Source organism: Phalaenopsis equestris, unplaced genomic scaffold (genome assembly GCF_001263595.1).
Source record: "Phalaenopsis equestris unplaced genomic scaffold, ASM126359v1 Scaffold000189, whole genome shotgun sequence".
Classification (NCBI taxonomy): domain Eukaryota; kingdom Viridiplantae; phylum Streptophyta; class Magnoliopsida; order Asparagales; family Orchidaceae; genus Phalaenopsis; species Phalaenopsis equestris.
In genome coordinates this window covers 123,520-149,770 of record NW_018164631.1, presented here as the reverse complement: position 1 = coordinate 149,770, position 26,251 = coordinate 123,520, and the positions used below count along the sequence as shown (strand labels likewise).

Here is a 26,251-nt window from a genome sequence, read left to right as displayed (position 1 = left end):
TGTGTGTGTGTGTGTGTGTGTGTATATATATATATATATATATATATGTATGTATGTATATATGTATATGTATATATATTTATATATATATGTATATGTATAATGTTGTAGGAGATGGTTTCCATGTCAGCTGTAGTTATATCTCTTACCTTCTCATAATTACTAATTTTATTGCTCTTGTTTCAGTTTGAGATGGGTGACATTTTAATAGGCAGCGAGTCAACAGGTAAAACATATTTTTTTTATCATCTTCTATGTTATTTATCTTATCATTTAAATTTGGATTCAAAATGGAAAATTCATCTAAATTCTAATCTAATTTTTACATGTGTTTGTGTTTTCAGGTTATTGTGCTGACGGATGCGCTGCTATTGTAGATTCTGGGACTTCCTTGTTGGCTGGTCCTACTGTATGTGGCTTTTCGTTCTTTTCTAAATGTCTTTAGTTGCTTTTTTAGTCAATGAGCTTGTATTTTAGCTCTTTTCCTACAACTTTGACAAGCCATTTTATTAAAGCAACTTAATTTACTAGAACAGTTTTTGCTATATCGGTTACAATTAGTTGTGCATTCCTAGTTTTTTCTAGAATGAACTATTTCAAAAAAAAAATTATTTGCATGAAAATGTTTCTAAACTATGTAATTTTTGTTCAAATTTCACATATATATGCCAAACTTATTTTTTCCTTTACTTAGTGATGCTCAAAATTGCTGCAAAGTAATCAAATAATCACACAAGTATACATATCGATCGAGTAATATACGGAATTAGAGTCTAAATATCGATTCCACGAGAAAACTAGTCAATTTTTTTAACAGATAAAGTTCTAGCTTTTTACACTGCTAAGTCTAGTTTGAACGGTTCAGATTTGTAGGAGTCGAAAGATTCTAAAATCCTATTGTAGGAATAAATAACCAGAATTAAGTTTCATTTATGTTTTTTATTGGTGAAATATTCATACTACTGTGAGATCGTTCTAGCGAATCCTTGATGTTTTTTTTATGAACTCTCTAAGTTGTTGACAACCAGAGATAAGTTCTCCTTAGCATATATGTAGGTCATAAGAAACATCGTAAACTCATATTACACTTTATGAGGCTTAACCATGCAAGTTTTCCAAGGAATACCCTAGTCCTCTTTCTAAGTTGCATTCTTCTATTGACAAGATGTCTATTTCATTAGATGAATGTGTTAAGATACATGTTCTTCTAATCAATGATTAGAATTTATAGATCACGGGGTGTATTAATTTTCTAATTTGTCAAGTAAATTACGATCAAAAGGTTAACACATTATTTTAGTTTAATAAATGTTTTGTTTGGTAAATTGTGATGTATGCTATATCACATTGGAACTGTATATCTTGGTTGCATTCTCCTATTGAGAAGATATTTATTCCACTAGATGAATGTCTGTTTACATGCTTATTCTTCTAATCAACAATTAGTTCTAGATTACAAGGTGTTTTAACATTCTACTTTTCCTAGTAAATTACAATCAAAAGGTTAATACATTAACATGATATTCAAAGTAAAAAAAAAATTTATGGAAAACTTATAGATCAAAACATCGACTCAATAAATTTTACATCACAGGAGTATAAAAAAGATTCAGCTATCATGTATGAGGAGCGAAAACACAAACGATTTCATTAAAAATATTAAGGAAAACATCGTACGAAGGTACACAAAACTCCCACCCGAGTCTATGGCCCATTGCAATACTCCGAAATCCTTTTCGTATAACACAAACTCTCTGTTTCTTTCCTTGTACAAGTGCACACATATCTCTTCCTCACAAGCTCTCCAAACTCTCAAAGAACAACCCTAAAAATTCTCTCCGAAGGGAAGGATTGGAGAAAACGTTTTGGTTTACAAAGAACTCCTTAAACCTAAGAGAAGAGAAGCCTCCCATAGCCAATAAGATGCCCTAATTCGTCTCTCGAGTGGCCTTAAATAGCTTGAGCTCTAATCACCTCCAATTTCTCGCTAGTTTAGTCTTTAGGTAAAGCCCGACATAACTATGCTTAACTTGACATAACTATGCCACTGGGTGACGTAATGGCGCTGAAGCGCGGCATAATTATTTCACTTCATCTTTTTCTTCGCTCGTTCCGACGCTCCTTCAGACAAAGAGCACAAAATAGTTATGTTGTTTAGGCAGCGTAGGTATGCCAATCTTTGTTTTTGTCAAATTTCATATTTTGGCTTCATAACACATGTTTAACACTCGAAACCTTTAAAACATAACAAACAACATCCACAAGCGTAAAATCATTATAATAGGGAATTAAAGCATGAGTTTTACAAATGAAAACATCATAAATTCGATTAACATTAATATCTCCAAACTTACTTATTACTTGCTCTCATGTAATCTCAAATCTAAGCTTGGACTTATTTAAATAATTTTCTTAGCTCTCATGTGGGACTTTCTAATTCTTTAATAAGATTATATAATTTGTAATAAAAGATGTGCAAATGTTATTTCAGGGTTATATTTTCATTAATCTCCATTAACCTAGCATTTCCTTAACACTTCTAAGCCTAATCTGATCTCAGAGTAATTAATCCAGTGTGATTAAAACATTTTTATTAACTAGAAATATTTTTAAGTCGATTATCACTCAAGCAACCCAAAATTACTCGACTTTTTCTTGAATATATTCTTTAAGAATCCCATGAAGAAAGTTTTTCAGTTTTATTAATTAGAAAATGACTTAGATACTAATTTTTTATGTTCATGCTTAACCTCAAACTTCTAAAAAAGACTGACCACTTCACAAATTTTTTTCTTTTCTTCTGGATCAAGGTCTAGCACAATTTTTACTTTCTTTTTTTTTCCTGTAAAAAATATTTAATTCCAATAAAAATTAATATATCTGGTCAAGCGTATTTTTAATTATTCAGATCTAACATCTACGGATTTCCCATTTTGTATACAGTAGTTGAAGAGAACCATATCCGTCTTGATATCAGTAAGGCTCATGGTAGGCATGAGTTGTGCCGCAATGAAATAGTGCATATTTTGGACTTTTTGTTCATTGTGGTACAGAGGAAATTCACAATCCTCTCTCCGTGCTCATCAAGCTTGATTTTCCATTGGTCAGTAGAGTTGGTGAAGAAGTCGACGATTTCTTGGCAGTCAGGAGCAAGAAAATTAGTAATCATCATTAGGAATGTCTTGAAAGCTGAAAAGAATATTGATGGTGGCAGAGTCCTAGGCTACGTGTTTCCCCTGTGCGAAGACTTTCTCATATAAGGGCTCCTTTGCATTAGCAAAGAATTTGCAAACAATTGGGATGACTGTGGGTGCGACAGTGTAGCAACATATATGCTAACCACTCTTTGTAATCTTTCCCTCGGCTCGTCCCCCAAGCTTAAGGATAAAGTCCTTAACTAGGAAGGATGCATTTTTCCTATAATGAAAATCAATTACTTACCTCAAGACGGCAAATGTGATGCTTATACGAATTCAACACCATTCATAGGGGTGTAAACGAACCGAACACGAACGAACAAAGCTTGTGTTTGTGTTCAGTTCGTTTGAAATTTAGTTTGTTTGAAATAAGCTCGTGTTCGAAATTGTTCGTGAAGTTTCTGTTTATGTTCGTTTCTTAACGAACGAGCCGAACACGAGTTGAACACGAGCTGTTCACGAATGACGAGCCAGTTATTAATTATATAACTTATATTATATAAATATATAATATCTATATTAGTATATTACTAATATAGTATATTAATATATTATTATTATTAATTTATTATATATTATAATTTATAAAATTTAATTTTTTAAAATATTATAAATTTTTTATATATAATTATTTTAAATTATTTTATATTTCAAACAATAACGATTTGAACACGAACGAACGCATCACTGTTCGTGTTTGGTTCGTTTAACTAACTGAACGAAAAAAAATTGTTCACATTCGTCTCGTTTACTTATCGAACGAATCGAACACGAACTCATTGACGACCCGAACACGAACTGTTCGCGAACAACTAGCTTTTTTGACAGCCCTAATTATGAATAGTACACCAATTGGAAAGTAAAATATAAATTATTTTGTAATTAAACTTATTTATTCATTAAATTACGAGCTACCTAATCAACAGTTATTATTACTATTATACTTGTTATTAATTTTTTATTATTACTATAATATTTTAAATGAATGGAATTATGAACACTAACTTACTAACATACTTAAAAGAACATATTCTTTTATTTTAGTTTGTTAAGGAGGAGAAAATTTAATTTCAGAATAAGTTTTATTAGAAAACATCGTGTAAAAATAATAAAAACATATGCTAATCCTAACCTTCTTAAATCTCCTTTCTCGTTTGTTTCCTTGAATCCCGATTTAGAAAACCCCTTTGGGAGAAGGATTTACGGGATATAGAAGAGCGGATGCGGGCGATTACCTTCCTCGATGGTTTCAAGTAGAAGCGGATGGAACATGAGGGATAAGGTACGTCGCGATCCCGTTGTTGCCTTCATTGCTAGCTGCAAGTGCGATTGTACCACACGGGTGTAGGGCACGGGAAACTGAAGGAGGGGAAGGGAGATCGGGAGGAGGCCCTAGGCATTGCTCTTATAGAGTGCTGAGGCGGTTCAATCAAACAGATCAAGAAGGCGACAAGTGATCGCGAGAAGGAGAAAATGAAAGAATTGAGTTTTAGAAAGTTGGTGAGGCAACAACAAGCTAGAAAAGAAATCAACTGCATGAAGGAAAAGGTAAGAAATAATTCTTTTGGTTCTTACAAAATCCTTCAAATTATGAGCCGTTTTGACAGCCCTACTGGGGATCATTGCTTCGTACTCTGCTTGGTTATTTTTAACCTTAAACTCTACCTAAATTGATTAGTAGGCATACTTTTCTGATGGGCTACTCAGTGCCAGTCTCAGGCTGGCAGTCGCTTGCTTGGACTCTCCATCGAGTACAGTATCCAGGTCTTGTCGCTGGTACAACTTTCTTTATCAGGCTTCTTTTCCTTTGATCGCCTGCGCTTTAATAGCTGTCCGGGGGACATACTTGGTGTCATATTCACTGAGTCCACCGCCCATTTTAACAATCAATCGGAATGCACTGGCTGAGTGAGTACAGACTTCATGGGGTGATCGGTGACAACTCGAATCGAATGCGTCTGAAAATAGGGTCGGAGCCTACGAGAGGAAATAATTAATGCAAATGTTAGTTTTTTCATAATGAGGTATCTGGTTTTGGTGCCTTGGAGAACCCGGTTGGTGTAATACACCAGAAATTGCTTCCTCGCATCTGTTCTGACCTATACCGAGCTGACTGCCTCTCATCTGACTCCGAGGTTTAGTGACAATTCTTCCCATTGGTTTCGGGCTTTGGAGTTGTGGTGGTGATGCCAGGAGGTCTCTCAAACCTTTGAATGTTGACTCACAATAGGTCATCCATTCGAAACGCTGATTTTTCCTCACGCATTGAAAAACATTACACATTTATTGCTAGACTTCGAGATGAAATGACTGAGTCCTGCCACTCGACATGGTAGTCTTTGGACTTTAGAGCTCCGAAAGGACAACATACCTAGGATTGTTTTAACCTTTTTCAAATTGGTTTTCAGACCATCGACAATCAACAGTAAGCCAAGGAATTTATCGTTCGACACTCCAAATGTGCATTTCGAAGGGTTCAACTTCATGTTAAATTTTTTAAGGGTTTCGAAAGCTTCTTTTAACTCTCCTATATGTTGTTCAACCGTTTTACTTTTAACTAAGACATTATCCACGTACATCTCAACATTTCTGATTTGAAAATATTACATCCATAAGACACTAATTGGTCGTCCCAGTATTTTTTAGCCCGAAAGACATGACATCAAAACAGAAAATTCCCTGCACAGTAATAAAAGTAGTGTTTTCTGTGTTGGCTAGATGCATCTTTATTTTATGGTAGCCTGAGATTGCGTTGAGGAAATTCATTATAGAGTAGTCGGCCGCTACATCCACCAATGTGTCAATTCTCGGCAAGGGATATGTGTCATTCGGGCAAGTAGCGTTGACGTTAGTGAAGTCGACACACATTCTTCATTTGCCACTAGGCTTCCGAACCATCACAATGTTTGAGAGCCATGTGTGATATTGTACCTTTCGAATGTATCCTGACTATGATTTGCTGTACAGGTCGAGAGAATGGGTTGTTGGCATCAATTTTTGATGTCACGAGTGTAGGGTGTCCACCTGTATGACTCATGATCGTCTACGACCCGTCCGTAACATCCGGTAGGTCAGACATCCATGCGAAACCTTTCGACGCGTGTTGAGGGGCATGTAGCCAGGGACATTTTTCTAAACTTTGACTTTCATTTAGACAAAGGTCGATCGTCATTCTGCACGTCAGGCGAATCCGATCGGGTCAACGAATATTATGTATCGCTTCGCACGCGAAATTGACTTAAATTTGGCCCGATCACTAGCGAAGTTGACCAGATGACCCTAGACGATGAAACAGATCATGCGAGTGCGTCCGAGACTTCAATTTTACCTTGGGAGGACGTTCACTTCGCCACGGCTTTACGAGTGGGCTAAAAATGCATGAATTATCGTTTTGGGCCCGATTGCTGAAAATGTGGTCCGAACAACGACCCTGGATGATGAAACAGACCACACTAGTGTGTCCAGAATGTTGATTTTATCTAAAGGGGACGTTCATTTCACCACGATGGCACGTTCGACAAAAAATGCGTGACATGTGTGAAATGTAATAGGAAAAGTTTTTTTATTATTATAATAATAATAATAATAATATTATTATTATTATTATTATAATAATAAAAAAACTTTTCCTATTACATTTCACACATGTACTTCTCCCTCTCTCCTTTATCTTCTGATTTCTACCGCAGCTCCCCTATCCCTAGGCGCCGAAAACCTTCCGAGAGAAATTCCTAGCCCGCTTCTTCTCCCTCGCGACTCGAAGAAATGCGGCCGGCTCTCCTACCCGACGACCTTGCCGTCACCGCTGCTCCTGTCGGCGGCTGAGGCCCCCTTGCTTTCTCCAATCGCCAAACAACGACCCTCTCCCTTGACGACCCAAACATTGCGAAGGTAGGGCCGCCTCTCTCTCGGCCGGCGACGCCGCGGGAGAGCTTGTCGGATTGCCTCCTTTTTGAGCTGGTGAGCTCGTTCTTCACCCTTCCCGAACTTTCTTTTTGTGTGGCCTAGGGCTGAAGGCTGCCGACCCTATTCTTTCTTCTTGCCGACGGTCAAAGCCTCGTCGCCGACCCAGTTCTTGCCGGCCCTCTTCCTCGTTAGGGGCCTCCTTCTATCCCTTGACAGCAGTCCAGTGGGTCTCCCTTGTCGGATTTGATGATGCCCTAGTCGCACTCTCTCCATTTTGCGCATGAAATCCTCGTTGTCGATCCACCTCACCTGCACCACCTTCTCCTCACCGACTTACCTTTTTGGCGACCTCGCTGCCTCCTCGTCATCGTCGGGTTGGCCGTGACATCGTGTATAGAGGCCCAAACCCTTCGCGAAGGTACGTTTTTGTCATATTTTTATATACCAAAATTGTTTATTTTGGGTACTTTGCATACCTTATTACATTCTATTTTCCTCGTTTATGCATTTCGTTGTGAGGTACGTCAGTGTATGGACTAGACGTCGGCGGCTTGGAGCAAGCAAAGAGAACGTATCCGCAATCGTCATGGTGGTGAGTTTTTCTTATCTCTTAGCCGACCCTAGGTTTAGCCCGGTTTAGGCGCGTAGGCTCAATCGCTCGCGCGGGGTGGAGTGTCGGAAGACGTGTTGACCTGCCGAGTCACCTATGTAATTAATCGTTGATTTACCTAGAGGGAGCTGTAGGATTCGAATCCCATCGCTGACCAAGTTCTATATGAAGCCAAGTGATTACCTGTTGTGAGCTTTAGGCCTTGATGCCCGTGAGTTGGTATTCCAATTTTCCACGGCTTTGACGATCATAATTTCCATTGGAGGGATTAGTTGAGTTCAATCTTAGAGGACGAGAAAAGTTTTGTAGCTAGTCCGTCTTATAAGATCGCGCGTTCGTAGAGCGGGAAAAACTGTCGTTAATCTGTCCTACGAACGGTGTAGAGTTTATCCTATGAGAAATTGAAGGGGGAAACCCTCCACATTGCCACGCCAAAGCTGGAGGCGACGATGTCGCAAATCCAAGAGTGTCAACCCTAGGTTTCCCAGGTGAGGTCGCTAGCACGAGCCTGGTCGACTATTCACATGCTGGTTTGCTTTATATTGCATTTTTGTTTGGTGCACGTTGCACTTCACTTTGCTCCGACCGGTCACACCTGACTGGCGAGCATTTCACTTCGCTTCGACCGGCCTCACCGACCTAGCGAGCACTTCACTTCGCTCCGACCGGTCGTCCCGACCCGGTGAGCATCTCACTTCGCTATGACCGGCTGCCCTTGCTCGGCGAGTACTTCACTTCGCTCCGACCGGCTGCCCCAGCCCGATGAGCATCTTACTTTGCTCCCACCAGCCGCTCCGACTCGCCTTGCACTTCGCTCCGACCGGCCTCTTCGGCCTGGTGAGCACCTCACTTCACTCTGACCAGCCGCTTCGCTTCGGCAAGCATATCACTTTGGTTAGACCTGCCGCCTCGACTCGGTCAACCGTGCGCTTTGGTTCGATCGGCCATCACGACCCGGTCAGCCAATCACTTGCATGGTGCATGTTGCATGTTTCACATGGTGCATGTTTCACATGTGCATGTTTGTGTTTTCCTGCTTGCATGTTGCACATAATCTATTTGCATTTGTACTTGTGTGATGCTCCTCGGTTAGGATCATCACTGCCTCTGGGTCACTACCTTCACGACACACTCATTTTTCGGGTCGCTGCCGCCACGACACACCCATCTCTTTTGGTTACTGCCGCCACGACACACCCCTCATTCGGGCCCCTGCCTCCATGACATGCCCACTATTTCGAATCACTGCCGCCTTGACACACCTTCTGTCACTGCCGCCACGGCACACCCATCTTTGTTAGTCACTGCCGCCACGAAACACCCCTCTTTCGGGTCGCTGTATGCACAACACGCCCACCCTTTCGGGTCAATACCACCTCGACACACCTTCGGGCCGTTGCCGCCACTGCAAGCCCATCCCTTTTGGTCACTGACACCTCGACACACCTTATACCGGCCGCTGCCTCCACGATACGGCCATCTTTGGGTCATTGCCGCTACGACACACCCATTTGTTCGGGCTGCTGTCTCCATGACACGCCCATCGCCCGGTCATTACTGTTACGACACCCATTTGTTCGGACCGCTGCTTCTATGGTATGCCCATCTTTTCCTGAGACACTACACGGTACACTTATCACTACTGTCACATGACTATATGCACTTGCATTTGCATATTTGCATGGGTAGCAAGCCAAGCTTGTTAGGAGAGTGACCCTGCCATTGCCAAAACGGGCGGTGCTGGCCGGGTTGGTTCCGGCAAGCAATGCGAGTTGAGTCATTGAAATTGACATGAGTATGACTGTATTAAGGATTCAATGGATCTACCTTGTGTCTACCCCTTTTCGTGATGCCGATAAGATCTTTTGGATTTTTAGGACGGGGTCAGCATGACGACCACATCAAAGTCATACTATACCTAGACTTATCATGTGCACTTAGGTATTAGATTAGGACACTTTTCGTTAGATGGTGTGTTAGACTAGAATTTAGGGTGCTAGGTAGTCTTTTTGATGTTTAGCTATTGTTCTCTGCTAGATTGGTTGCTCTAGTCAGACAACTTTCTTTTTTTGCTTTTGGTGTGACTGCATGCTACATATGTATGACAGTATGTTAGAGCGTGTTTCTGCAGGGAGCCGTGCCTCTATGTGCACACACAAGTCACGCTATGGGAGAAGCAAGTAATGATCTTTAACAATTTGCTTGTAGGTGCTTTAGCTCCCCCACTTATAGACATAGCTCATTATACGTCATATGTATGCGAGCTTTCCCACTAATCTTATTTTCATGCATAATTTAGTCTTTCCTCTTTTTCCTATGTACTTTTAGAGTCTAGGAGAGTCCTCTAGTTGAAATAAGATACAAACATGTATTCTGAGGTGTTTGACACGGGAACCACGTGGAGGGGATCTAGAGTTGATGCTCTTGCCCAGTATCTTAATTATGCATTTTTACATTGATGTATATAATTAAGATCAGACATGTATATGCGGAGTCCGATCGCCTTTTTGTTTTCTGGGATATGTTGTCGGCTCAGCGACACCGGCCTTTTATTATATTATTTAACTTGTTTTACTTTCTTGTTACATGCCTGCATGTCTGCATATTTTTTTTGTTTCTTTCTGTGATTTGAGATTTCTCGATGCAACATAGGCTCATTAGGACTTAAATTTATAATTTTCTAAAAATTATAATAAAATATTCAATATAATTAAAATTTAAGATTAAAATATTCAGGATTTAAGAATCGCATTTTTACTTTCCTGCATATATTAATAGGGTCTCCACAATACTTAAAAATCGCGTTAGATAACTACACTTATATTTATTTGTCACGAGGAGAAGTCCACGTGCTTCAATCCTACTAGCCTAGCCTATCCTTTTATACATAGGTGGTTGTCTAGTGCGCTTAGGGTGTTAGAAGGCTTCTTGACCCAGACGAAGTATAAATCCTTTTGTTTAGAGCGTTTACAGCTTTGTAGCTGAACCTCCCATTCTCTTCTTTCTTGAGGTATCCTCGCCACTTCGGCAGGTATAAGTCTCTTGGAGCTCCAGCTTGCAGTCATAGTATAAAGTTTTCTTTGTTTGACCTTAAGGCTATCGAGATCCCCGTGAATGATGCAATTAACGAATTGTTAACCGGGAATTTCAGAACGTGTTGGGTCGACTACCTTCACGACCGAGTAGACTTAGGCTCCTAATAACTGTGTATGACAGGTCCGTGGTACCGGATCAGGTTACCTATACTTTTTAGGATCACTCTACCTTTCTATTGTTGAGTCTCTTTGAGCTCTATAGCTCCTTGACTTCGTTGATATCACATTGACGACCCGATATTGAGCTGCCTCCCGTTTGGGATACGACGATTTGTTCTCTGCCCTTATGACACAGACATGCTTTGACGTGTTGAGATACCACCGTCAAGATAATTTAGGTTATTCCGTGGGTCCCATGTGCCAATGAGGCGCTACCCATTTGAGATGTGAGACTTACTCTCCGCCCGATGACTTAGCGTGAGCTTTGAAGCATCGAGACTTTTTCCACACGGAATAACCTTTGTTTTAGTATCTATTACCCCAGATTCACGATAATTCAAGCAAAACTCATTTTATCGAGATTATTTTTGGGTATCCCCAAGATGTAATTAACCAAGTGGGATGCGTCTCCTTGTGAGTGGTCTTGACCCCAGAGCAGATACATACACCCGATTATCTAGTTTTGGGTAGTTTATGTAGGTATTCTTTTGCGGATATTAGTTTAAGGTGCTTTCGTTTGATCTTGTTTGGGCAGACACTCTTAACCTATTATTGCGAGGTTTACCTCACGTAGGCTCTCCACATTTTGTGTTTTCTCTTGTTGTCGCTTTGTCGTATGTCCCTCATTTCCGGTTCCTCCCTTCTCCTGGTCATTCATATGACTCAGATGAGAGATTTATTCTGAAAAGGTAAGTATACGACGATTGACAAACTGACGACTTTTTTTAAAATAAAAGAGAAAAACGAACGAAAATATGTTTTAATGTTGAGCCAGTGGCATGTGACATCAAACGAAACTCCGGTTATCTCCGCAACTGTCCATGCAAAGGCGTCCCAATGTGCGCAAAGGGTATGGATCAGCAGGTCCTTGTGTCCTGCATCAAAATTCTTACTAATTAGAAAGACCTTACTAGGCTCTGCCGGTCGCAGGCACTTGAATTGTCTCATTGGTCTTGAGACCCCATTCCCTCTGGATTTGGATGTTGAGTGGCTCGTGATCGATAATGGTGATTGCTCGGAGGTAACATCTACTTGACTGCTTCAGGTTTCCTCGAATAGTAATTATTTCTCCATCTCCGGAAAATTTCACCGCCACATGGTAAGTTGAAGTCACTGCTTGGTAATTGTTCAACAATGATCGATTGAATATTGCATTTTATGTTGGTGAGGATTCCACCACCAAAAGCTTTCTATGTTGATGTATTACTTCTCTCGTTCACCCCATGAGACGGCCAAAGGAATTACGCTTAGGGCCTTGCTCGGAGAGCCAAACAGTGAACCGACTGACGTTGCCAACTTATCGGTTTTGAGTCCATCTTGTCAAATACTGTTTTGAATAGGACATTCACAGAACTTCTAGTATCGACCAGGATGCTGCCCACCTGGTAGTTGTGTATGAGTATCGTGATGATGATAATGTCATTATACAGGTTTTTCTTTGGTGGGAGATTTGCTTCCATAAAAATAATTGGGTGGTGAGTACGAGAGTAAGAGGCGAAAGAGCATATCTCCTCTGATCGTTGTCTCTTTAGAGTGGACTATTGGGATGATTCTCCGCTTTTGCCTCGAAGATAGCTGGGATGATCCATCTAGGTGGATCTCGCCCGCTCGAATGGGTCCGTCCATGGGATCCTCCGCTGGAGCCTTCCTTTGTTGCCGCATGTGTCTGCCGATATCAATGAATTCCTTCAATTTTCTGGCTTTGATGAGTTTCTCCACCAAATTCTTGAGATGGCGACACTCTTCCGTATTGTGTTCATAGTCTTGGTGATAGGCGTAATACTTGTTCGGGTTGCAAAGGGCCAGTGCAGTTTTCAATTGAGGGGCCTTTCTGAAATAGTCCTTGTTTTGGATAGCCTGAACTAGTTTAACTATCGACACATTCAGGGTTGTCGAATCCCACATTTCGCGTTGTACGTACGGTCGCTCATAGTAGTGGCTGACCCGTGGTCAACGTGATGCCTTTGACCCTTGCCGCTACCAGAGTTTATTGTTTTGTCGGCCATCAGTGGCCCGACTGCACTTCTACCTTTTCTCATCATCCTATTCCTTCTGCTTCTGCCCTCGACGGCCAGATGAATCTGGTTTTGGTTCTTGAGGAATCCATAAACTTGTTATCGGTGGTCGTTAACTAGTTCCAAAATCTCGGCGAAATATCCTGCCTTTGAGCAAGTTCAGGTTATACCTGAATTGTTGGCAACGGTTTTCCTGCTTCTGGGCAGTCCGGGCGATGAGAGGCTTTAGGTTTTTTTTTACTTCCAGGATTTCTTATGGAATCGAGTGTTGTGGGCCCACAGGCTTTTGTTCTCTTCTTGCCTGATTTGGAGCAAGGTTTCAATGTCTTTCCTCGGCTTTTGTACATTGGTGAAGTGCGCCAAAAAGAGTCTTTCGAGCTCATTGAAGGATGGAATGATTCCATCCGAAAGGCCGTTAATCCATTGAAGTACGACCTCCTTCAATGCAGTCAGTAAAAGTTGCACTTCATCTTGTTATCGATCTATAAGATTTTGATTGATGATTCAAAAGAAGCCACGTGGTCAGTTGAATTGTTCTTCCCCCTGTAGGGTTCCAGGTGGGGAATTCTCAGTTTCGTTGGGGGTATAATTTCCAGAATCCAATGGGAGAAAGCAATGCCTGCAATCGGTCAGGCAGGCAATCCGTCCAGTGCCTGACTAGCAGTGTAGACGCCGCAGTTTCTGCGAGTTGGAAGTCCCCCTGCTCTTCGGTCGATTTTTTTGCAGCCTTATCATTGGACGCGAGCAGATTTTGACGAGGAACTCAGGGAGCATGTTCCCCGAGACTCTCCTTCCAAGAGAGGCGTTTATTGTTCCTCTGGATCATCACCGCCCTGTGGGCTTTAAACTGGCCCATCATTAGCGCTTGAAGCTCTTGAATCTCTTCTTGGATATCTTGTCACACAATTTCTCTATTGAATTCCATGGAAGCTACGTTTTTCTGCAGAATTTTACTTCATAATTTGCTCTGCTTCTTGTCTAGGGCATGTTCACGCTCACCGCTCCACTTTTTAGGATGCTAAATCCTAAACTGTCCTTCAAATAAAACACGCATGGAGAGTTGGAGCCGATAAAGAATTCTTGAGAAAGGAGTCAGGGAGAAAAGTCTCTTTATTTGTCTTTGGACCTCTTATTTATAGGGGGCCTTTTTGTACAATTATAGAAAGGATGAAGCAGTTCTGGAAACCGCCCTTAATGCAGTTAGTGAGCTAAATTAATACTAGATTCGTATTGTCATTTAATTGTAATACAACAATCATTAGTAGATCGATGCATTTTAGTTCGGTTGACCAGGGCGACTAGTTGCTTGACGATCACTCCTGCCAGACAAAGCCGATCGATTGACTTGTCTTGATCGGGTCCCCTTGATAGAGGTTTGGGCAGTTGAAACCATAAACGTGGTCCGCCAATTGAATCCCTTGACAAAAATATAGCAGTTGGTCATCGAACGATTTGTTCAAATAATGCTTCTTCAGCTTGTCGCTTCGATTGCCTGACTGTCATCCTAGGTCGTTGATTGTTTTGAGGTTGATGCTAGCATTTTTGGCGCATGTTATATATATATATATAAGCAGGATGTCCGTCCGGGCTTTCAATGGTGATTTCAGTCGCAATTGATTCTACTGCTCGAAGGGAAAGGACCTCGCATCGTCGACTCTCGCTCCATACTGGCGTCTGCGTCGGCGTCGACGTCTCTTTCGCGTCGGCGTCGGCGTCTCTTTCGCAGCATCGCTCCATTGCTCGCGTCGTCATCTCGATACTGCTTGGTGTCTCGATTCAGCATCGCTCCATTGCTCGCGTCGTCATCTCGATATTGCTTGGTGTCTCGATCGCAGCTTCTGTTCGTTCGCAGCTCCCTTAGCTCGAGTCGTCTCTGCTCGATGCTGCTTCCCTGGTGTGCGCCCGACAGCTCCTCTGTCTGCTTCGCAGCCTCTGTCGCTCGCAGCTCCCTTAGTTAGCGTCATCTCTGTTCGATGCTGCCAAACAATTTAACCCCCTCGCTTCCTTGCAACCCGTCAGGCCGTTTCTTTCTTGACTGTGACCAAAGATGACATCGATGCTCCGTTCCTATGCAAATGCCCTTGCCGACGATTTGCCCATTTCTGCTCGTGCCCCTCCTCCAGGTTTAGAGCCTGCTTTTGCTATCGATAAGTCCTGCAATGTTCCGCAATCGTACCACGAGGCTCTTGAAGGTGCCGGTGATCACACTTTTATTAAAAGACTTGGGAAAAAAATGAGAAGTCTGCACTTATTCTCACTGAGCTTGAAACTGGTGCTCTAGCGTCCTCTTGGTGTTTGTATCTAGTGGGGAAATTCCTTTATAGTCACCAAAAACTGGAAATCATTAGGAAAGAATTTGATGCTGTGAAACTATTGGGCAGTTGGAACATTGGTCAACTAGACGGTCGACATATACTTATTCAGCTATCTCACGATGTTGATTACACTCGCATTTTCTCTCAAAAAGTTATCTAGATCGACAATCGTTTTATAAAAATTCTGAAGTGGACTTTCGATTTTGATTCAAAAGCGGAGTCCCCTATCATTCATGTTTGGATAAAGTTTTCGGGGGTTAAAATTACATCTGTTCAACATGAAAATCCTCTACTCTTTAGCAACTGCTTACGGTAAGTCTCTCAAGGTGGATAGTCCTACGCTTGCTGTCACCAGACCCTCTGTGGCTTGTGTTTTAGTTGAGAGTGATATCACTCAACCAGCTCCGGATGAGATAGGGATTGACACTATTCACAACGGGTATTGGCAAAAGGTTGAAATAAAGCCACATCCTCCTTATTGCTCTCATTGTAGTAAGTTTGGTCATAGTTCTACTATTTGCTATTGCTTGCATCCTCATCTAAAGCCGAATATCACTAAAGATCAGCCGCCTACCATCCTTGTTGAGAAATTCCAATTTGATCCTCTTTCTAACATCGCAGTTCAACATGAAGAACACCTTACTACATGTACAGATCCAAATGTGCTGATACCACTTCCTGTTATTGAAGAAGACCCACTTATATGCCAAGACACACGAGAGTGCTCCTTTGACCCGATAGAAGATCAACTGGTACAACAAGTAGTTGTTTCTAATGTTCAACAACCTACACATATCATGCACACTTCGGACCATTCTGCTGATCAGGTCAGACAATTTTCGGATTAGGAATGGCAGGTCTATACGAGGAGGAAGAAAAAAAACGGAGGACGACTCGAGCTAGGAAATCTATTGAATGATACATTGGTTACTACTGACAATGACACTCATCTGACCAATTTATTAGCTGGCTCCTTCCCTAGAACTAGAGGCAAAGGCAAAGCAAAATCGGGCCGCTCTCCAGCTACATGATACTCCGCTCACCAGCTACATGATACTCTTATTTTGGCACTTTTTGGTTTTTTATTTAGATCTCTTATATTTTTTGTTGTATTTTCTTCTTTTTGGAACCATTTGATTTGGCGGTTTTTGTGTGGGCTGGGTACCATGTTTGGGACCTTCCACAAAATCTATCTATACCTTACTTTTTATTTAATATATTAGCGTTTGTGCTTTCAAAAAAAAAATATATATATATCTCCTTGCACACCTTTTTGTTGCTTTATGATATAGCCTGCATTCTTTCACTCAAGTGAGGTTACTACTGGCAATGACACTCATCTGACCAATTTCTTAGCTGGCTCATTCCCTAGAACTAGAGGCGGAGGCAAAGCAAAATCGGGTCGCTCACCAGCTACATACCAATTTATTATCTAGCTCCTTCCCTAAAACTAGAGGCAGAGGCAAGGCAAAATCGGGTCGCTCTTCAGCTACTTGATACTCTTATTTTGGCACATTTTGGTTTTTTATTTAGATCTCTTATATTTTTTGTTGTATTTTCTTCTTTTTGGAACCATTTGATTTGGCGGTTTTTGTGTGGGCTGGGTACCATGTTTGGGACCTTCCACAAAATCTATCTATACCTTACTTTTTATTTAATATATTAGCGTTTGTGCTTTCAAAAAAAAAATATATATATATCTCCTTGCACACCTTTTTATTGCTTAATGATATAGCCTGCATTCTTTCACTCAATTTTAAAGCATGATATGATTTACTGTTCCATTTACTGCTACAATTTCAAATAAATTCTTTTGTGCTACTTGTTCGTCCTTTCTTTCTCTACCAGACGATTATTGCACAAGTGAATCACGCCATCGGTGCGGAAGGCGTTGTCAGTATTGAATGCAAACAAGTTGTTGACCAATACGGGAAGATGATATTGGACCTCCTCATTGCACAGGTTTGCACTTTACATAACTTTACCTCCCACCTTTTCTATTTCTAATTTGTATGGCTGCTCGCTCAGACACGGCCAGGAAAGGTATGCAGCCAAATCGGCCTATGTGTATTTGATGGAACTCTACCTGCCAGGTTTGTCAGAACTGTTGTTTTTTATTCTGTTGAGGATATTGATTTCTCCTCCCTTTCTGCTCATTGTATTGAGGTCTTTTGTACAGTACTGGCATTAAATCTGTGCTTGACAAGGAAAACGTGAATTCTTCTTCTCGTAATGAAGATTTGTTCTGCACTGCTTGTGAAATGGCTGTAGTATGGATTAAGAATCAGCTTCGGGAGAATCAAACTGAGGAACTAATACTAAACTATGCTAATGAGGTTGGTTTGCTAAGGCTAATTATGTTACACACAAATAAATATTTATATTTATAGAAAATATTATATTTTTTTATAATTTTTTCTTCAAATGGTTGATTTTCTCGATAATGTAACTATCTTTTTAAGCTATGTGGACGGCTTCCAAGTCCCATGGGGGAATCAGCTGTGGACTGCTCTCAGTTATCAAGCTTGCCAGATATCTCTTTTACAATTGCAGACAAAAGCTTTGTTCTTACTCCAGAACAGGTATGCTACAAGCTTATGATAATTTCTATGGTTTAATATGAACATATTTATTCTGATCTTGCTAATTCTCCTTTTTGTCTTATTTTGTAACTAATATTGCATAGTTGAAAACGTGTAGTCTAATCTCAGAGAAGCAGGGGTCCGTTGTAACTAACAATCCATCATATTTCGTATTGTTTGCAGTGTCCGATTGGAAAACTAGCAAAGTAGGTGATAGAAAATGAAGGGTAAGAAAAGCTTAAAGAAACATGATAGAGGAAAAAAAAATAAATTTGAATTATAAACTAGGAATGAAAGATGATTAAGATTAAAAAAAGGAAGAAAATTTAGTGAACAAGCTTGTGAATAACTACACATTAGAGGAAGAATAAATTTAGAGAACTGAGAACATGGTCGAAGGGAATAAAATGAGAAATGAGAAGTTTAAGAGAAGGCTTAAAAATAGGACTCTAATGAAAACATAAGAATGTCTGAAATCTGGAAAAAAAAAACTGTTTTTGGGTCAAATTTTCATCAAGATTAGTTTCAAAATCATTAGATTTTACTTTGAGAATTGTACTATACAAATTTTGATTGTTTCTCATATATTGCACCCATCTCAAAATTAAAGTTCTGCCCTTCTAAAGACAATTGGATTGAAAAAGTTTACAACTGGAAGCAGAAAGCCTTACCCTAAATTGATTTACTCCTTTAGACTGACACTAGAGAATCTTGCTTTTTCTATCTTGAACTCCTGTTTCTGTGGAGTTCTTATCTTGACCGCATTTTTGGACCTATCATTTCCCTCATTAACTGGGACGTGTATCTGAATCTACTGGTACAGATCATGGACCATGGTGTTTGAAGCGGTTTAGCTATCTTTTATAAGTATTAACTTTGTTTTTCCAATTGCCTATTTTTTAATGTTTTGAGAAATGAGGGCAAAGGAAAACAAGAATCGAGTTCAAAAGAATACAAAGAGATTTAACGAGGTTCGGTAGAGATGCCTACGTCATCGGGAGCAGAGCGACAGCTTTCTTTCAATATTCAAAAAATAATACATAATACAAAATATGAGATAACTCCTAGGGTTACATACAAGTCTATTTATAACTCTAGACAGAACAATAAATGAAACTTTGGGTACAATATGTAATTACCAAATTATTCTTGTATTACACCCCCACCACATAAGGAAACTCCCCTGATTTGGGTAGAATCTTCCGCTCTTCTTCGCTCCGCTCCAGAATCTGTCCCTTTATGGTATATGAGCCATATCTAACAAATATTCACTTTGGCGAATATTCAGCCCTTTAGGAGAAATACGTCATGAAATTTCTTACATACCAGAAGTAAGTTGAGCTACCATGCTTCTCTAGCAACTGCAAATATTCAAAAAGTCTGAACTTATTGATAGTAACTGGCTTGGTCAACATATCAACTGCATTCTCATCAGTATGAACTTTCTGCAATAGTATCTCACCAGAAGCAATCAATTCTCTGATCTTGTGATATCTGACATCAATGTGCTTGATTCTCGCATGATACACCTGGTTCATAGCCATATATAACACTCTGATTGTCACAATGCAACTGAACTCCACTTTGCTCAACGCCCAGTTCCTTTACTAGCCCAGCAAGCCATAAAGTTTCTTTTGCAGCTTCAACTACTGCCATGTACTCAGCTTCAGCTGTAGATAATGCCACAATAAACTGAATTGTTGATTTCCAACATATAGGCCCTCCACCAAGAGTAAACACGTGCCCAGTTGTAGACCTTCTGTCATCCAAATCACCAGTATAGTCAGAATCAACGTACCCCACAACTGAAGGATCATCCTGTTGACTGCAAAAAACTAATTCCATGTCCTACAGTACCTTTCAGATACCTGAAAGTCCACTTGACTGCTTCTCAATGTCGTCTTCCAGGTTTAGACATGTATTTGCAGACTTGACTAACAACATGAGCCAAATCATGACGAGTACATACCATTGCATACATCGAGCAGCCAACTGCACAGGCATATGGTACCTTTGCCATGTCTTCGATTTCTGTATCTTTCTTAGGACACTGTTATGAAGAAAACTTAAAATGATTTGCCAAAGGAATGCTTACAGGTTTTGCTTTACTCATCTCAAACTTGTCAGTTCAACACTTTCTCGACATAGCCTCGTTGAGATAAACATAATCGCCTTGAGTCTCTGTCTCGATGAATTTTCATTCCAAGAATCTTTTTCGTAGGACCCAAGTCTTTCATGTCAAATTTCTAGCTCAATAAAACTTTCAAACCACAGACTTCATTCATATTCTGTGCAGCAATCAGTATATCATCAACATACAACGACAGAAAAATAATAGAACGATCATCAAGGCTCTTCACATAAACACAACAATCATACTCATATATCTTGTAGTCGATCTGAATCATGTAGGAGTCAAACCGCTTGTACCATTGTCCTGGAGTGTTTCAACCCATACATCGATTTCTTTAACCTGCAAATCAGATGCTCCTGTCCAGGTTGACTGAACCCTTCTGGCTGCTCCATGTAAATCTGCTCTTCCATATCACAATGCAAGAAAACAGTTTTAACATTCGTCTGCTCCAAATGAAAATCCCAAATAGCTACTAATGCAAGCACTGTCCTTATTGAAGTATGTTTGACCACATGAGAAAAGATTTTATCATAATCTATCCCTTTCTGCTGTGAAAATCTCTTTGTTATCAGTCGAGCCTTGAACTTTTCCTCTTTTTTTTCTGATACGGCTGATTTCTTTTTGTACACCCACTTGCACCCAATAGCCTTCTTTTTCTCAGGAAGCTGAATTGGCTCCCATGTGCGATTTTTCTGCAAAGACTTCATCTCCTCAACTATTGCACCTGTCCATTTCTCTTTCTCTTGGCTAGTGATAAATCCTTAAAAAGTGGCTGGATCATTGCTGTTGATGAGAAGTGCACAAGATACCAAGTCTTTATAACCCAATCTGCTAGGAGACCTTATATTGGTGCGTCTCTGTCTGTCTTTGACTAGATTATAATTTTGCAGATCATCTGGGATGGAATCACCAGGTGTTGGATTTGAACCTTCAACTCTCTCAATTGTTTATGGATGCTGTTCTAAATCTATCTGCACTGCATCTGAACCAAAACTGTTCCCTTGCACATTGCCTTGATTCTGCTGTAATATGGACTATTCATAAAAAACTGCATATCTGCTGATCACAATCTTCTTTGCAATCGGATCCCAAAACTTGTATCTTTTCACACCTTTCTTATAGCCCAGAAAGATGCACTTCTTCGATTTTGCATCAAGTTTTTATCTTTATCTCCAGTTACATGCACATAAGAAGGACAATAAAAAATCGGTAAATGATCAAAATTAACTGGATTACTTGTCCATACCTCTTCTGCGATCTTACCACCCAACGATGTCCGAGGTGATCTATTGATGAGATAACATGTTATATTCACAACCTCTGCCTAGAAACTTTTAGGAAGCACTGCATTCAGTTTCAAACATTTTGCCCTTTCAGATAATGACCCGTTCATTCTTTCTGCCACACCATTCTGCTGTATTGTCTTGTGCATTGAAAAGTGCTTATGAATCCCATGTTCTTCACAGAACTTCTGAAACTACGAATCTGTGTACTGTGTCATTATCGGACCTCAAATACTTGATCTTTCTATCAGTTTGGTTCTCCACCCCAGCTTTCCACAGTTTGAATTTAGAAAAGCCTTCATATTTCTGTTTCAAGAAATACACTCAAACTATCCTGGAGAAATCATCAATAAAGATAACAAAATACTAAGATTCCGCCAATGATTATTCATTGGTAGGGCCCCATACATCAGAATGCACATAATCAAGAATCCTTTCAGTTTTATGTTTTCCAGTCATAAAACTAACTCTAGTCTATTTTCCAATAACACGGAACTTACAAAGATCGAGCTTGCAGCTTTTAACACCATGCAACAAGTTTCTTTTATGCACTTCCGCCATCCCACGTTCACTGAGATGACCCAGACCACATAATGAACTCCCCCTACAACTGTACTCCCCAACAGTTTGTAAATATTACCTACAATTAACTTTTCTTTCATCACCGTCAGTGCACCTTTAACAATTCTGATGGGTTTCGTATCCTCATCTGCCTTAGGAATGAAACCATTTCTATGTAAAATGCTCAAAGAAATCAAATTCTTCTTCAGATCTGAAATATGTCTGACATCACATACATCTTAATCCTGACTTCTCCAATACCAACAATATTGTACCATCAATCATCACCTAGATAAATTGAGTCAGAATTAGTTGACCTGTATGAAGTAAACCACTCTCTGTTAGGTGTTATGTGATAAGAGCATCCTGAATCAAGAATTCATGCATCCGTGAACTGAGTTGATGAAACTGAAAATAGATCGTCATCACTGCAATCTGAATTGTCACTCTGCACCACATTTACAGTCTTTGATGATCTATCATCTTTCTCCCCAGTTTGCTTTTTAAGCTTTTGACAATCTCTCTTTATATGACCTGACTCATTGTACTTGTAGCAATGAATTGTATTTTTGACTTTGAATTTTGATCTAGAATTTCGCTTTCCAAAACTCTCATTCTCTTTCTTCGTTTCACGATTCTGCTTACCATTAACATATAAACTGTCGTCATGAGAGCTTTTCCCTGCATTCTGCTTCCGCTAGTTGTGAGCCAACAATGCTGCAGTAATCTCATCAACTTTGATAATTTCTTTCTCATATATAATAGTATTCACCAGGTGTTCATAGGAAGAGGGCAATGAGCACAACAAAATTATTGACAACAAAATTATTTTATTGCTCGATCTTCATCCTCAATATTCACATTAAGTCGTGACATGTCTGTGATTATTTGATTGAAGCCATTAACATGCTGCACCAAATCAGAACTTTCTTGCATCTTCAGCCTATACAACTTTTGTTCAGATACAATTTATTTGTTAGAGATTTAGCTATAAACTGAGTTTCTAATTTCTTCCATACCTCCACTGGAGATTTCAGATTCATCATGTGATACATAACTTCATCTGCCAGACAAGCGTATGGTTGCTGCCGCTGGTTGTTGCAATTCTTCTCAATCTTCATCCTCCATTGCATCTGATTTTGCTGCCCGCAAAACTTTCAAGATTCCATGTTGAGCCAACAAATATTTTATTCTTGTTTCTCACAATCCGAAGTTACCAGTTCCATCAAACTTCACTACCTCGAATTTTGCACAAAAAATTGCCATATGAAAATTAATCCTGCAATGAACTTTTTTTTTTTTTTAAATTCCTTCAAAATCCTTCACCTGTTCCCTGCTTCCACGTCCTGGAATAGCACCGTGTGCACCACCAAGAAATACAATCGAAGGAATATTTTGCCGCCTTGGGTAAAGGAAACCAATCTTCTACTTCAGGAAACCAATATCCCTCTTCCAAGAACCAACAAGGAAACAAATCGGAAAACCAATCTCCCGCCTTCAGGAAATGGAATCAAATCAAATCAAAAAATTTCTTCCAAAATTTCTTCTCCTTCGATTGCAGCTTCCACCGCCTCCTTGTTCCTCTGTGGCTACATCGTTGAACTGGTGTTTGCATTGAAAGTCCCTTCGTCGACCTCCTCTCGCGAACTCTCTTCTCTCGCGAGCTCTCTTCTCTCGCGATTCGCTAACTCTGCTGCTCGCGTCTGCGAACTCCTGCTCTGAATTTGCGTTGCGCAAAAACTGGCCTGCGTCCGAATCTGCATCTGCAAACTATAGTGGTCGCAGAAAGGCCTGGCCAAACTGCTTCGCAATATTTGAACGCCGAACTCCTCTGCGCGTGAATGGCTGAAGCGTCTTCTTTCGGCCGAACTTGGAACTGCCTCCTGAATACCGCGATTCCAAACTGAAGCCCTTTCCTTCGTCGCAGATCCCAAACCTGCAACAAAATCACTTGAACTTCTTCTTCCAAATCCCCAAATCGTTCTTCTTGCTTCCTGTGCCGCCGAAAGTTTTCTTCCCTGCCCTAGAACTTCGCTCTGATACCAATTGTTGAGAAATTAAGGCGAAGAAAAACAGGAATCGACACAAATCCAGAAGAACACAAAGAGATTTAACGAGACTCGGAAGATGTCTGCGTCCTCGGGAGCAGAGCGGCGTTTTTCTTTCAATATTCAAAAAATAGTATAAAATACAGAATATGAGATAACACATAGGGTTACATACAAGTCTATTTATAACCCTAAAAAAAACAATAACAAAAACTTTGGGTACAATATGTAATTATCAAATTACCCCTGTACCACACCCCCAACTCACATAAGGAAACTTCCTTGATTTGGACAGAATCTTACGCTCTGCTCTGCTCCGCTCCAGAATCTGGCCATTTATGGTATATGAGCCATATCTAACATAATCTTTTCTTAAACAAAAATTAAGCTTAAAGCAAATTAAGTTGTCTGGTAAAGTATTTAGACTAAATCCTGTCACACAGTCACTTTGGACAAGTCAAATTTTTGGATTTAAGAGAGCCTGATTTCGCCGGATTTATTAAATCCATAAATGCGCAAAGTAAATGAAAGCGCCGCGTGAACTGAACAAGAAGTCTCACATTTCTCACTGGTTTCGGGTGTGGAAGGAGGAGAAAGATGAGTTATTGTAGTCTTTGATCCGGTAGTTTCCTTCCTAGCTAGCTCTAATTGTGACTCTATCCCGAGGGTGTGATAGATTTGGGCGAAACCGGGAGGGGGAGGGATGTAGGCGATGGTTTAGGGAAAGGGAAGATGGTTATGTGGTTTTAATTTCATTTTATTTAAATTATTTTTATTAATTTAATTAATTAATAATGAATAATTAATATATATATATATTATCAGATTAATTATGATTTTATAAATTTATATGTAATTATTTGATAATTAATTAATAAGAAAATTACATATTAAAATTTAATTTTTTTAATAAAGTTCTAAATAATTATTAATTATTATAATAAATAGCTAATTAATTAATAATTGATACATCTTAAATTATTGCTTAGAACTCTTAACTATCCTAACAGTTTTTTAAAACCTAGTAGAAATTGTCCAACAATTTCATAGGAGTTAGTTGAATTTATTAAATCCACTTCGAAATAGTTTTTGGGACGATTTACTTGAAATCAGGATTTACAAGATTTAGTAAATCCTATGAACCTGAATCCCAAAACTTGCCAAAGAGCCCCTAAACTTACATGTTTAAATTACATGTGCATTAAAAAAGGGTAATATTACAATTTTCATAGCTTGTTTCCCTAATAGACTTCCATCAAGTTTTTAATTATAACTGCTCATATTTTTTTCCCTTCCAGTATGTCTTAAAGGTGGAACAGGCAGGCACCTCCATTTGCCTTAGCGGATTTATGGCATTTGACCTACCTCCGCCAAGAGGGCCCCTCTGGTATGCACCCATAACTATACTAGTTCCTATAAAGCAATTAAGCGAATCATATTAAATTATTGGGGCATTCCACATTTACATGCTTACCCTCTAATTCTAATGTAGCTACATATTAGTTCAAGTGTTAGGCATGTAAATACATAAGAATCGAGTGATATGTATGTAAATATTTTTAAATTGTTTCTCATATTGGCATATTTTTTGTAGGATCCTCGGAGATGTATTCATGGGTGCCTACCACACGATTTTTGATTTCGGAAATGAACAGATTGGTTTTGCAAAATCTGTTTGAGAGGGCCTTCCAAATCTATATAACATACAGTGTGCATCATGGCAGAATCACCTCCTAATTGCTTAAAACTCTATTGACTCTTGCACACTTATGGTTGGTTGAAAACCTGGAGCTGTATTACACAATAATGTTATATAAAGCTTATGGATCATGAAATGCTTTATCAATGTTATGCTTAGTTTGGCCAACTTCTGCTAAGTGAAGAGAGAGGTTTGGATCTGTAAAAATTCTATTACCAAGTTAGTAGTCATGGTTTTCTTAGCTTTTAACCGTGAGAGTTCTGAAAATTATCGCTCTTTTTTCAATAAATAGTTCTTAAGAGTTATTATTAACTATGCAATTACTTTTCATTCAAAAGTTGACTTTTATACGGATTAAATTTCTTTTAATTATATGCATCAGATTCTGCATTAGAATGTACGTAAATATTGAAATTAAGGTATTAGATAAGTAAATACATAAGAATTGGAGTGGTATGTGTGTAAATCTTCACACCTTCCGCTTCTATGGTAATCAACAATGCTGTTCAGAAAAGTATGATAAGACAGATGGATACGAGCACGGATCGCACTTAAAGCAGGTGGAACAGCTCCAAGTATTTCAACTCTGTCCTGAAAAAAGCGTTTTTCCCACATCTCATCAAATCTCAGACGTTTCAATCAAGAGA

At 39.6% G+C, this 26,251-nt stretch overlaps 1 protein-coding gene across 2 annotated transcripts in view; it reads left to right on the top strand.

Annotated features, from left to right (window-relative positions):
- The window catches only part of LOC110022421 (aspartic proteinase-like), a 30,613-nt gene extending 4,765 nt beyond the window's left edge, over positions 1–25,848 (top strand). For both annotated transcript variants that reach the window (XM_020721353.1, XM_020721354.1), the window contains exons 7-14: positions 187–226; positions 345–409; positions 17,146–17,259; positions 17,326–17,390; positions 17,477–17,633; positions 17,760–17,879; positions 25,204–25,292; positions 25,500–25,848. In XM_020721353.1, the coding sequence (XP_020577012.1) occupies positions 187–226; positions 345–409; positions 17,146–17,259; positions 17,326–17,390; positions 17,477–17,633; positions 17,760–17,879; positions 25,204–25,292; positions 25,500–25,584 (735 nt within the window). In that variant the 3' untranslated portion in view covers positions 25,585–25,848. The remainder of the gene's footprint in view (positions 1–186; positions 227–344; positions 410–17,145; positions 17,260–17,325; positions 17,391–17,476; positions 17,634–17,759; positions 17,880–25,203; positions 25,293–25,499) is intronic.
- Positions 25,849–26,251: the final 403 nt, after the last annotated feature.